At 44.1% G+C, this 14,691-nt stretch overlaps 1 protein-coding gene across 5 annotated transcripts in view; it reads left to right on the forward strand.

The window, feature by feature from the left end:
• The first annotated feature begins 288 nt into the window (after positions 1 to 288).
• LOC134210809 (protein phtf) overlaps positions 289 to 14,691 on the forward strand; it is a 33,005-nt gene continuing 18,602 nt past the window's right edge. For 3 of the 5 annotated variants that reach the window (XM_062687098.1, XM_062687101.1, XM_062687102.1), the window contains exons 1-2: positions 290 to 625; positions 11,126 to 12,137. In XM_062687098.1, coding sequence (XP_062543082.1) covers positions 11,152 to 12,137 — 986 coding nt within the window. In that variant the 5' untranslated portion in view covers positions 290 to 625; positions 11,126 to 11,151. Of the gene's footprint in view, positions 626 to 10,727; positions 10,828 to 11,125; positions 12,138 to 14,691 lie in introns of those variants that run through there. The other 2 variants (XM_062687100.1, XM_062687099.1) reach the window with 2 other exon arrangements.

Consider the following 14,691-nt stretch of genomic DNA (forward strand, 5'->3'; position numbering starts at 1 on the left):
AAATATGTTTTATCAATCCTCAACAAAAATCAAGATGTGCCTCGATCCAGTCTACGAAAAATATGAAGTAAATTAGCATTTAGCAGCATAACAAGAAATATTTATCGTTTCAAAATTCCGTCGAAATTTGAAGAATAATTCAACAACTGGACAACGAAGAGATAATTAAGAAAAATATTACCATTGCTAGGTGAATTACCTATCTTCATATTTTTTAAACAAATCCTATCTTTTCTGGTTGCGTGCAAGAGACAGATGATCAAACGTCAGCAAGCCTTATTTTGGTTGCTACGCATTCACCCCATTCACCCATTTGTACAAAAAGAAAATCAGCAAAAACGTCGATTTGGCTCTTGGGAAAGGTTCACAGTTTGGCTGATAATCGCCAGTACTTAAATTCCAAATTTAGTGTCATTAAATTTATAATAATTTGTTGAAAAGCGCAGTGACATACATTTCCATATTATTCAACCGCATAGTGAAATATCCAATCAAGGGAAACAAAGCAGATTCCAGACTTATATGTTGCGAAGGCAGGGCAGAAAACCAATATTCTGCAGCTCCAGAAAGAAAAATATCGATCAGCTACAGATTGAAGGCCTATCAACTGCATAACATCTTTGAGGTATGTGGAAAAGATAAAAAAAATATGTGTTCGTGAAATATATTTACGTCTGGATTTCAATGGTTCAGAAATCGATAAACAGCTATCTACTTCTTGCTACCAAGTTTACTCAATGTTTAAATAAAAGATAAGAGCAACGAGAAGCGCAATTCAGTCAACAAGAAGCTTTTCATCCAGATCACTGATACATTGAGTTACTGTTCATAGTTGCCAGGCTAAACTATCTCGCATCAAATTAAAGGTCGAACGCTTCAAGATTTACATCTTGCAATTTTGTTTAATTGCATCAACCAAGATGGAAGAGTAGTTAATACCGAAAACCCGTCGGAATGAACAGACGGAAGAACAGGGAAATAGAAAAAAAATCCTTCACGACGGCGATCGAACCAGCAGACCAGCGAGTTCACCTACGACGGCTTGCAACAGAAAGCAAACCAGTTTGGTTCGGCCGGCTCCATATATCGAACTCTAAATACAGTAGTGAGAGGCTCGAACACCGGAGACGAGAGTTTTGTTTACGTTGCTGCATCTTGTTCGCTCCTACGCGGCTACGATATAACGAAGCCATGTGCTAATAAACACTATCTCTGTTCTATGAACGCCCATGCGCCGTTCGGAATGAATGGCCACATCTAAGCAGAATGTTCATCGGTCTGTCAAAATCAGATGTTTGATACCGTTAGATGTGCGTGGATAGTATGTGTGTGGCAGAAGTGGGTGGTTTGTGTACGAACATATTATAATCATTCATCAGGCGCGTATTATGTAGTAGCATCTTCGTCCTATATGCTAAAGCGTTAAAATATTACAAACAATAAATATACCCGAATTCTGGGCCACACCACACACGGGCTCCAGAAGAAACTGCGGTCAAAAAAGATTCACCACCGCACCAAATGTGTCATGTACAAAACGCTGAAAAGACCAGTAGTCCATATGTAGTGACTAGTGACTCACTTGACAGGATGCGCATGCTCGATGCTATGTTAGTGGATATAGGGAACCTATATAAATATGACACACGACTGATCAACAGTGACAAGCGGTGCGAAAGCGATTGTTACACAAATCAGTAGATCATGCTTTAAGTCTTATGTACACTCTCGTGCTGATAACACGCGGCTACCACAGTCCTCTACGGACATGAAACATGGATAATGCTCGAGGAGGACTTGCAAGCACTGGGAGTATTCGAGAGACGGGTGCTTAAGACCATTTTTGACGGTGTGCAAGAAGACGGTATGTGGCAACGATGAATGAACCACGAGCTTGCCCAACTCTACGGCGGTATCCAGAAGGTAGCTAAAGTCGGAAGTATGCAATGGGCAGGACAGCAACTGTTGTTGAATATCATAAATACCCCTCAGCAAGGGATTGTTGCGCTTGTCCGTCTAGAGGTGATCGTTCCGGTAAACATGGACCGGTCGATGTCAAGAAGTTGGTGGAATGAGAAATCGAAGCAGATATAGGAAAAACACCAATTGAGCACATTGAGATAGATTGTGAATGACGAACTAAACACTAAATTTCTAAAACTTAGAGTGAAATCAGTACTGATTCAGTTTCATCCCAAATTTTCGACCATTACTCTAGTTTTAATCTGGAGCAAAATAGAACAAACTCCCTGGCTTCCCCAGCAGTGTTCCATTCATGTTTTTCGATTTTTTTAATTCAATAATATCATTATGTTACTGCCAAGAAAGGCGCTGTAATTGCAAAGTGGATTGATCCGTAGATACAATTACGCATTCATACACCAAAACATTGAAAAATATTTGAATCTCGTGATTCATTAGTTGTTCAAATTTGCAAAAAATATAACTGAGCGTTATACCTTATACCAGTTTTGCGGCTAGGCAAGTAATGCCAAAAAATCTTCCGTTATCCTCTGGCCTGTTTTCATCAGTTCCTTCAACAACGATGCGGAAAACTTGATACGTCTACAACGCTGTTTGAAGGGTACGGCCTTGGAAGCGGTTAGAAGTCGATTGCTGTGTCCTGCAGTCCCACATGTCATCGCTACGTTGGAGACCTTGTATGGAAAGCCGGAAAATCTTATTTTCATGTTGGTAAAAAAGGCTCGTGAGATGCCGGCACCGAAATCGGATAAACTGGACACGCTGATTGGCTTCGGCATGGCGGTCCAAAATCTATGTGATCACGTAGAAATGGGACAACAAGAAGCACATCTCAACAACCCTTCTTTTTGTACGGGCTAGTTGACAAGCTTCCAGCAAACTTAAAGTTGGATTGAGCGCTGTTTAAACAGGAAGCACCGGTAACAAACCTACGAACTTTTGCACGGTTTATGTCGGAACTTGTGACTGCCGCGGCGGACGTGACTCTACACATAGAACCAAGTGCAATGCAGAGGGCAAAGTTCCTACCCAGAGAAAAGATTTGTTGGGAGCACACGCCGCATCAAAAAACATCAACGATGCGACGAAGGTGAGCGGAGCACAATGACACTCAGGACGGTCGGAAAACTTTATTGTGTGTCTAGTGTGCAAGGATCCAAGACATAAGGTCAGGGAATGCAAACAATTTGTTGATATGACGATAAATAAGCGGTGGAAACCAATCAAACTTATTCGCTTTATCGAACTTGAATCGGCGCTCATGGAAAACGACCATGCAAGTCTAAAAATTTGTGTGATATAGAAGGGTGTCAAGCAAAACATCATACTCTTCTACACTCACTCGAACCCGTTCAGAAGTATCAGAACCTATTCGTGGAATTACGAATCACCATTACGTAGCTCTTTCCAGTCTATTTCGTATTCTTCCAGTAACACTATTCGCTAACAATCGTTCTATCGTGGTATACACTTTTTCGATGATGGATCGTCGCGAACACTGATTGAGGAGGATGTCATCAACCGACTAGAGGTAGACGGAGAACCTAGCCCATTATGCCTTCAATGGACGGTGAATTTCAAGAGATTTGAGAAGAACTCGAGGAAGGTTAGCCGGGAGATAGCCGGAGGCAGCAAGAATCACCGATACCAGATACTGTTCGATGCACAAACCGTGAACCGACTGGATCTGCCTCGGCTGTCCATGCGCTATGCAGAGATGGTGGCGAAGTATCCCTATTTGGAAGGATTGCCTATCGAGGATTATGCAAATGCCGTTCCGAAAATACTGATCGGCAATGGCCATTCGCATCTAGTAGCTAGTTTGAAGATAAGAGAAGGGAACCCACAAGAATCAATTGCCGCCAAATCCCGTCTAGGATGGACCATATATGGATCGGTATCCGGAGCAGGCGCGAGAGCTCTTATCGGCGAAATACACCTGCGCATTGCGCGGATTCGTCGGCAGGAGAAAAGAGTTGGACGACGATTCAACACACGCCGACTCGAAGATGCCACGGTGAAACGGTCCTTCGTTGAAGAACTGGAGACGCGTACTGCAGATATTCTGGCAACGTGGAAGACCAATGGACCGCCATCAAGAATGCCTTCATCGCCACCAGCGAGAACAATCTGGGCGAACCGCGCACCCAGAGAAAACAATGGATCACCGATGAGACCTGGAGGAAGATAGAGGAGCGAAGAGAAGCCAAAGCCGCGATAGAGCGATCGAAAACCAGTGGAGCCAAAGTCCTAGCCCGTCAACGATACGCGACTCTTGAGAAGGAAGTAAAACGCTCATGTCGACGGGACAAGCGAGCGTGGGTAGACTCTCTGGCCGACGAAGGAGAGAGAGCTGCCGCAACCGGGGACATTCGCCTCCTCTAAGATATCTCACGACGCTTAAGCGGGACGAAGATGAATGCAACGATGCCTGTGAAAGACGCGAATGATCAGTTATTGCCCAACCCAACTGACCAGCTGAAACGCTGGTTCGAGCACTTCGAACAACTTTTTCAAGTGCCAGGCCATCACCACCTCGGCAAGATCTGCCTAGGATCCGACGTATTACACGCGTCAATACCGAAGCTCCATCACTGCTAGAGATTCAAACAGCCATCCAAAGCATGAAATCGAATAAAGCCCCAGGGGTCGACCGCATATCAGCCGAGATGCTCAAAGCTGACCCCATGACATCCGCTCAACTACTGCATCGTTTATTTCGTAATATCTGGGACACCGCAACATTCCCGGTCGACTGGATGCAAGGTATCTTAGTGAAGGTGCCCAAAAAGGGTGACCTGACTGTATGCGATAACTGGCGAGGCATTATGTTGCTGTGTACCGTTCTCAAAGTTCTGTGCAAAATTATCCTAGCCCGGATTCAGGAGAAGATCGATGCGACTCTCCGGCAGCAGCAAGCCGGATTCCGTGCCGGAAGATCCTGTGTGGACCATATTGTCACGCTCCGCATCATCCTGGAGCAGGTCAACGAATTCCAAGAGTCCCTTTACTTGATATCCATTGACTACGAAAAAGCTTTCGACCGTCTCAATCACGAGAATATGTGGGGCGCCCTGAGACGCAAGGAGGTTCCTGAGAAAATTATCGGCCTCATCAAAGCACAGTACGAGGCCTTTTCGTGTAGAGTGCTGCACAATGGGGTCCTGTCCGACCCTATCCGGGTCGTAGCCGGTGTGAGGCAAGGATGTATTCTAACACCGTTACTGTTCCTCATCGTAATCGATGAGATTCTGGTAGATGCAATTGACCGTGAACCAAACCGCGGGCTGTTATGGCAGCCTATAACCATGGAGCACCTAAACGACTTCGAATTGGCGGATGACGTTGCAATTATCGCGCAACGGCGCTCTTATTTGCAGAGTAAGCTCAACGACCTTGCCGAGCGCTCCTCCTCGGCAGATTTAGTCATCAACGTCAACAAAACCAAATCGTTGGATGTAAACACGGTGACTCCTTCCAGTTTCACAGTAGCCGGGCAACCAGTGGAGAATGTTGAAAGCTTCCAATATCTTGGTAGCCAAATGGCGTCAGACGGCGGTACCAAGATCGACATAGGCGCACGGATCAAGAAAGCAAGGGCTGCCTTTGTGAGTTTAAGAAATATCTGGAAAAACAGGCAGATAAGTGAACGCACCAAAATACGAATTTTCAACTCTAACGTGAAATCTGTGCTGTTATACGCTAGCGAAACATGGTGTGTATCAGTGGAGTCAACGGCTGCAGGTGTTCATCAACAGATGCCTGCAATATATAATTCGGGCCTGGTGGCCTCACAACTGGATCTCAAACAACGAGCTCCATCGTCGTTGTCACCAGAGGCCGATAGCAACAGAAATTTGGGATCGGAAGTGGGGCTGGGTCGGCCACACTCTACGTAGGGGCGGAAACGAAATCTGCAAACAAGCATTAGACTGGAACCCAGCGGGACATCGCAGCAGAGGCAGACCCAGAGGCTCATGGCGGCGAAGCCTCAATAAAGAAATAAAAGAAGTCTACCGAAATCTAACCTGGCAACAGGTTGAAGCGATAGCCGGGCAACGCTCAGGATGGAGATCTTTCAAGTCGGCCCTTTGCACCACCGGAGGTGTACAGGATCCATAAGTAAGTAAATAAGTAACCGTTTATGGCGTACCACGGGGTATGTTCTGCGGTTTCTGAATAATTTAAGAAGATACGTACGAGGCGAACAGTTACAATATGGGGCTTTGACACGTGAGGAGCTGGCTGATACTGAAGTTAATATTTGGCGGCAAGTTCAAAAAGAAGCGTACGCGGAGGAAATTCGTACTATTGAGGTGGCACATCAGAGCTCACCAGTTGTTTTACCGCAGAGGTAATACTAGTAGCAATTTGTATCAGCCTTCGTAGATGCTGCCGGAGTGTTGCGGTCGGAGAGCCACATTCCTAAGTCGTCTATTGTATCGTACGATACCAGGTGTCCTATCATTCTTCTCAAGAATAATTGGGCTACGATGCTGCTGGTGGAATGGTATCATCGAAAGTTTTTGCATGCAAACGGAGAGACCGTTCTGAACGACATGCGGCAGCGGTGGGTCGCTTTGATCATCCGCGCCGTGCAATTAGAAGTGGTTCACTCGCTCAGTACGGAGTCTCGTCATCCGCCGTTTTGTTGCGCGAAGAGGAGCTCCGGTGGAATTTCACAGCGACAATGGCACTAACTTTGTCGGTGCCAGTAATGATCTACGAAGAGAGCTGACCAATGTTAATGTTGAGCTTGCAGAGACGTTCACCAACTCTACTACGAGATGGTGCTTCATTCCACCGTCGGCGCAGCACATGGGCGGAGTATGGGAGAGACTATTAAAACAGCCTTGCAGGCTATCTATACTACTAGGATCCCAGAGGAGGAAATTTTCGGGAGTCTTATTGTGGAGGCAGAATCGATCGTGAATTCTAGACCTCTGACCTTTGTTCCGATGGATATAAACCAAGAGGAAGCACTAACTCCATACCACTTCCTCTTGCTCAGTTCAAGGGGAGTAACGCAACCGGTGAAATCTTTAGCGGAACCAGGACAAGTCTGTAAAAGCAGCTGGAATTTATGCCGTATCATGGTCGTTTTGGAGAGATGGATCTAAATGATTCTAAGAAGTTAAACCAGTGGACGTAGGAGACTTGGTTATAGTTGTAACCAAGTGGCACGCAATGGATGGATCAGAGGACGCATTATTGAAGTTATTCGATGACGAGACGGAAGAATACGGCAGGCGGTTGTGCAGACTTCAAAGGGAGTGATCCGTCGGCCGATTGCAAAGTTGGCTGTATTGGATGTAATGAATAGTAACGTTGCCCAGAAGAAGTCAGGGACAAGTTACGAATCGGGGAATGTTGGGAACCGCTTTTGAATATCTTGAATACTCATTGGCTAGCGATTGTTGCGTTTGTCCGTCTAGAGTTGATCGTTTCGGTAAACATGCACCGGTCGATGTCAAGAAGTTGGTGGAATGAAAAAGTTAGTTTAGTTAGTTAGTTAGTTTAGTTTTGATACATAATATTTGTGAGGGCCCGAGGCCACGGCCCCCCGCTTGCCACCCCTTTATATCTGGCCATGACAACAACTAACGGAATTTGCTCAAAGGAGGTCCGAACCACCTGAACAATACGTCCCCAAGAGCAACCCTGCAAAGATGGTGTTCACTCCCGATTCGGCAGGTACGAGACGGCATGGAGCGCAGCGAGCGAGGTGGGTAGACCAGGTACAAAACCACTTGGCGAGCGTAAGGGGTATTCGAGGATGGAGAGATGCGGCCTCGAACCGTGTATTGTGACGTCAAATTGTTGATTCAGTGTTATCTGTTTAGGTTAATAATAATTAAATAAATTAAATGAACTCATAGCTTAGTGAGCATCAAGCATTTCCTCAGTTATTGCCTACGAGATTTTTAACCATACTTGAATTCGAAGAGGAAAAAATCTTCACGATTTATTGGTATAAATAGTGGTATAATTGAATTTTCCACTAATAGAACTACAAATCTTGATAAGCCGAAATAGTAAGAAAAATTCCACTCAAATAAATACCAATGTTCATCAATTAGCATTACCATAATTCAGATCTGAGGTCAGCATAAAGCTAGACCGGTTCCTCGCCCACACATATGTATGTATTTTGCCCACTTTGATGCAGAGGCACGAAACATTACGAAAATTCACTTTCCCTTTCGATTTCGGCAAAGTCGTCTGCTACTACTGCTAGCCGTTGCTACTGTTTTACTAACCGAAATCTCAGCTGACTTCGTGCATATTATGTATACGCATGGTGATCATACGTAGCAGTTATCTATCTGTGCATGTATAGTGTACCTTTCCCACAAAACAGCACATCGTCTCAACTTGACATTGAGCCATGGTTGTCCACGACAATGTGAGAAGTAGGCTGGCTCATAACATTTAAGTACATCGCATTTTTAAACCTCAAGTAAAAACAACTAAGCGCCTGTTATATAACGAGTTCCTACGAGGCATATTTCGAACTAATTTTTGTAGAATCTTTATTAACGTGCATTTAGTCAATCTCAATAGTAACACCTCACTTGAGTCGTACTTTGTCAATTAGTCGAGTCAAATAGATCAGCGGTTCTCAACGTGGGGTACATGTACCCCTGGGGGTACCTTCGCTGGCCCCAGGGGGTACCTCGGAAAAAAGTGCGTAATGGCGGATGTATTACAATTATTATTCAATCTTATTAATTAAGTATTGACAATTGGATATTTTATTTATTTCAAAACTTGTTTTTTTTTTTTAATCTTCTGCTGTCGAAACTAAAATCTAGAGTCTAAAGGTTCTAAAGCCACCATTTGAGAGGCATGAAGGCTTTTTTTTTGTTTCGATAAAGTCAGTTGCTTTATTGCACAAGGATTGGTAGTCTCTTTCTACGCTTCTCAGATGTCTCCTTGCAAGCTGCTTGGAAGCCTCTTTTTAAAAGACCTCCTTCCAAATGACTCGGAAACCACCTTTTCAGAGAATTGGAAGCCTTTTTTTCAAGTGGCTCGACACCCTCTGTTGCGACGGATTTTTTCTGGCTCGAAAGAAACAGTTTTGACAGCAGTGTCCATTTCACACAGCTCCAAAGCTGAAATTTATTATGCAATTATGAATAATTATTAAACTTATTATCTATATAAAATACACTTACAATACACACAAACTTACAAACTAGTTTCTCTTTAATCCACGAGCCACAGTCTCTGTCGCCGCTCTAAACTATTCTAATTAAATCCTCTTGCATCTCTTGCCTGGAAGTATGTGCATTCATTTAATAAACTGTGTTGCCAGTTTCACAAAATATCAAACTTCACTCAACACCCTCCTTTCGAGAGGATTGGAGGACTCCATGCAAGAGGCCTGGAAGCCTCTTTCAAGAGACCTGGAAGCCTCCTTTCAAGAGGCCTGGAAGCCTCCTTTCAAGAGGCCTGGAAGCCTTCTTTCAAGTGGCCTGGAAGCCTCCTTTCAAGATGCCTGGAAGCCTCCTTTCAAGAGGCCCGGAAGCCTCCTTTCAATAGGCCCGGAAGCCTCCTTTCAAGAGGCCCGGAAGCCTCCTTTCAAGAGGCCCGGAAGCCTCCTTTCAAGAGGCCCGGAAGCCTCCTTTCAAGAGGCCCGGAAGCCTCCTTTCAAGAGGTCCGGAAGCCTCCTTTCAAGAGGCCCGGAAGCCTCCTTTCAAGAGGCCCGGAAGCCTCCTTTCAAGAGGCCCGGAAGCCTCCTTTCAAGAGGCCCGGAAGCCTCCTTTCATAAGGCCTGGAAGCCTCCTTTCGAAAGGCCCGGAAGCCTTTTTTCAAGAAGCCCGGAAGCCTCCTTTCAAGAGGCCCGGAAGCTTCCTTTGAAGAGCTATCAATAGCCATAAAAATCCTGTAGGAAGCTGTTAGCCTCCCTTCCAAGCAGCTCGAAAGCCTTCTTTTAAGAGGCCTCTTTTCAAGTGGTTCGGAACCTTCCTTTAGAATGCTTGATGTACAAAACTAAATTTGTATTGAGAAGTTTCACGGAATAATGAAAACTTGAGCCAACTTCATGGAGCCATATATCCCGTTAGTTTTAAGGTCTATTTTTCATGTCTTTATAAGTTACGTTTATTTTCATTCACAGAAAAAAGGGGGTACCTCAATTAATGCAAAGGTCCAAGGGGTACCTCTCAAGAAAAAGGTTGAGAACCGCTGAAATAGATGATGGCCTGACTATTGACGTCGAAATACGCATCTGTAAAGTTATAATTATGCAGTGGTATTAAATGGAATGATACTAACACATCTTATTCTACTAAACAATTCTAAAAAAACGATTACCCTTTTCGGTTTTGATGATTGTCACTGAAATCAATCCCTGATTGAAGTCATACAACCAAATAATCTGGGGGCCTGGGGCTTTCCTTAGCCGTACGGTAAGATGCGCAGATACAAAGCAAGATCTTGCTGAAGGTGGCTGAGTTCGATTCCCGGCCTGGTCCAGAAAATTTTCGGGTTGGAAATTTTCCCGACTTCCCTGGGCATATAAGTATCGTTGTGTTAGAACAAATGCAAAAATGGTAATTTGGCTAAGAAACCTCGCAATGAAAAGAAGAAGTAGAAGAACCAAATAAACTTTCAGCTTAAAAACGTAATTCGCGCCTGAAACGCAAAACAAAAGGTTGCCTTGAGATAAATCAGATAAGCTGAGATAAGTGGGAATTATTTTTTACATACATATGTGGATTAGTCTAATCTGGATCAAGCTTGCCACCAATTTTGTGAACATCGTCTTGCTTTCATTCTGGCCAATCCAATTTTGAACTGTTTGGTGTAGTGAATCGTGAATTGAAGCCAAATTGATCAGTAAGTCACAACTATAAACAGTGAGGAGGTTTATCAGTTGGAGAAACGATATCATACATTGCCATATTTCAATCATCTCAAAATTTATTAGTGTCCTCAATCTTATAATACACTATTCTATGATTCATCGAGTTAGCAACATTTTAATGCGCTGAATATATCCACATCCGAAAATAGCCAACCACACTTGGCATTGCATCAATTGGTTCACGCTCGTCAGTTAACCAATTAGCACCGAAAAATAATCTTCCCTTCAAAACAACAATTTTCATCGTAAATTTTCTCTTCTCGTTTGTAGATCCATTCGATCGCTGACTGCCGATTATGCGCCTGGATGAGCTGGTAGCGTGGTACCAGAAAAAGATCGGCACATACGACAAGCAGCAATGGGAGAAAACGATCGAGCAGAAAATTCTCGCCGGAATCAACCACCTCCCACTTAAGAACACCAAACTCAAAACCGAACTCATCGATGTGGATTTGGTGCGCGGTTCGACCTTTCCCAAAGCCAAGTCCAAACTCTCCATCCTCACTGTGATTTATCTTGCCGCCCTACGACTTATCCTGCTGCCAATCTACGCAAAATGGTGGGTTCAACAAACTTCGCCGACGGTATTCGTGCTATTGCTTGCCCTCTACATGCTGCAAATGGTCAACCTCGGGATCTACAGCTACAATGTGAACAAAACTGGCCCCGATCAGGAGGAGCACATTGTCACGATGTCGGATTTTCTGATCCCGATGGCGCTGAGTCTGCTGCTCAGCGTAATCCACTCGCAGATTGTTGCCACCGCTTCGCACAACAACAGTATCTGCCTGAAGATGAAGAAATGCCGCTCGCATTCCACGCTGAAAAAACGCGAACGAATACGACGGAAACGGCGTGCTCGAGCTCCCCAGCCTGGATCGGGAGAGTCAGTTACCGGCACCAATTCCGGCGGCAGGCCTTCCAATGAGGATCCCGATCAATCAACGAAGGTCAAGGGTTTGTACGCTGGTGCGTCGAGATCGCCGTCGGGCTCTCCGGCGCGAACCGCTAAGAAGCAAGGGGCCTGTAGCACCAGTAGCAGTACCAGCAGTGAAGCCATGAGCAATCAACTGATGGGTGGGAAATTGGACAACGGGCCGACAGGCGTGGTTAGAAAGGAAATAAAGAAGGTAGACCTGGTGGACAGTTCGCCGAAGCAGGCGACCAAAAACAATGATGCTGTGACTACGAAAGACGTTTTACGTGATGAGAATGGTTTGGAAGAAAGTTTTAGCAATATGCAGGCGGACTTGGAAGATGATTCGGTTTTCCTTGTTTCAGGGTAAGTCTCCGAAATTCTACAAATGTTATTACTTAGTTATAACTGAATTCACCTACGTATAACTATGTTGGTTGGTTATTTTATCTGCCGATGTTTGCATTTTTGTACGCTTGCTGCATTTTGTACGTTTGCTGCGTTCACCATTTTATAACACGCCGCCTAAAGTTGAACGCAGATTTTTCCGCATAAACACTCCAAAATTTCAAGTGTCTGCATCTTTTAACGTTCATGCATCATGGTCGTACAGATCCGTTGCGCGCTGGACAAATCAACGATATGTACACTGCCGTGAATCGCAAGTCAGTCCCATCTGCATTTCAATCAATTTTGAGTTAGAATCGCGATTCACTTTCTTTTTGTACATATATTTAGCTATGCTAGTCAGAACAGGAAGTTTGTTCTAGAAAATTGAAAACCCATTCCAAGTCGGATTGTTCCATAACGAAAAGTAACCGCAAGTCAGTCCCATTAGTAATTATTTCAGGACTTCCTTGTGGGAATTCCTCCTGAAATGCATGTGGGACTGTGGGAGTTCCTCCGGGAGCTCCTGCTGGAGTTTAACCAAGAGTTCCTCCGAGAATCCCTCCAGAAACTTCACAGGGAATTCCTGGAGGATATTAAGCAGAAATTTCACGGGAAAGGGGTTTTTGGAAGTTTCTCTAGAAATTCAACTCCGGATATTCCACCGGCTATTTCTCTGAAAATTCCCCCGGAGTTCCACCAGTAGTTCCTCCGGGAATTCATTCAGGCTTTCTTTCAGGAATTCATTTAGGCTTTCTTTAGGAATTTATCTACAAATTCCTCCAGAAGTTCCCCGGAGAATTTCTCTGGGAGTTCCTTCGGGAGGTCCTTTAAGAATTCTTACGGAAGTTCATTTGGGAGTTCATCCAGGAGTTCTTACGAGAGTTCCTCCAGGATTTCCTCCGGAAATTCTTCCTGTAGTTCTTCAAGAAATTCCTCCAGAAGTTCCACCGGCAGTTCCTCCGAGAATTTCTCTGATTTCTCCGGGAATTCCTCCATAAATTACTCTTGGAGTTTCCCGGGAGTTCCTTCTCAGAGGTACACCCGGAGGAACTGCCGGTGAAACTCCTGGAGGAATTCCCGCAGGAGCTCTCGGAAGAATTCTCGAAGGAACTTCCGGAGGAATTTCAGAAGAAACTCCCGGGAGAATTTTAAAACGAACCCCCGGAAGAAATGCCAGTGAAATTATCAGAAGAGTTCTTGGAGAATTCATCTTATGGGCAAGTCTCGTCTAGCTGAAACCTTTGTAGGGGTATTTAGCAGGACCATCATCATCATCAGAGAACCTCCCAGAGAATTCCCTGGGGAGCCCCCAGAGAAGTTACCGGAGGAGCTTCTGGAGAAATTTCTTTCCTGAAGAAGCCTAAATAAATTCTAAAAAGAAAGCCTGAATGAATTCCCGGAGGCAATTGTGGAGAATTTCCCGGAAGAATTTTCAGAGGAACCTCCGTAGGAACTGCCGATATAACTACCGGAATAAATCTCGAAGGAAATCCTGGAGTAATTCTTGGAGGAACTGCTGGAGTTCCTCCTGGAAGAATTCCCGCAGGAATTTTCGGAGAAACTCATGGAGGATCTTCCAGTGGAAAACTTCCACCGGAATTCTTTCAGGATTTCTTTGGGAATTAATCTAGGAATTCCTTCAAAAATTCCATTGTTGATTTCATTTTCGGTATAATTTCTGCAGAATTATTTTAAAATTTTCACAAGAAATTATTCTAAACTTTCAGGGTAAATTTTATGGAATTTACACAAGAAATTCGAAGATTCTTCGCAAAATTTTCAGGAATGTTTACTGACAATTCTGCGGAATTTCCACGGCGCAATTTTTCAGAAATTTTTATGAGAAACAGCACGAAAGAATAATTTGAAGAATACCCTGCAGAAATTATTAAGGAGTTCGTAGAGGATTTTTTGGAGTAAAAATGGTGGAATTTTCGGCTTCGAATTCCCGACGAATTTTATGGTGGAATTCCTGAAGACATTGCCGAAGAAGTTGCTGGAGGCTGACAGAATTCCGGGTAGTATGACTGGAGCAATTGTCGGAGGCATTCCTGGAGAAAGCTTGAATATTGTTTTTTCTGCCTATTTTATAATGAATATTATTTCATAGTATTTCCCCGGAAATTCTTCCAGGTATTTTTTCCGTGAATTTCTTCAGGTACTTCTCCAGGAACTCCTTCAGAAATGTCTCCGGAAATTTTTCCGTGGAATTGTCCTAGAATTCTTTCCGGTTCTCCAGAATTCCATTCGGAAATTAATTTGAGAGTTCCTCCGGGATATCTTTCAAGAGTTCTTCCAAGAATTTCTTCAGAACAAACCACCGGAATTTCATCCGGTAATTTCTTCAGCAATTCATCTGGGAATATTTTCAGGATATCATCTGGGAATTTCTGCATTAATTCCTCCTGGTATTTTTCCGGGAATTACTTCAGATATTTCTTATTGCGAGAAGATTGAAAAATTCGAACCGGGGTCCGACGGTCGACTGTCGGAAAGCTGTTCCGCAAACGTCAAATCACTTGTTCCACGG

The sequence above is a fragment of the Armigeres subalbatus genome, chromosome 2 (genome assembly GCF_024139115.2).
Source record: "Armigeres subalbatus isolate Guangzhou_Male chromosome 2, GZ_Asu_2, whole genome shotgun sequence".
Lineage (NCBI taxonomy): Eukaryota > Metazoa > Arthropoda > Insecta > Diptera > Culicidae > Armigeres > Armigeres subalbatus.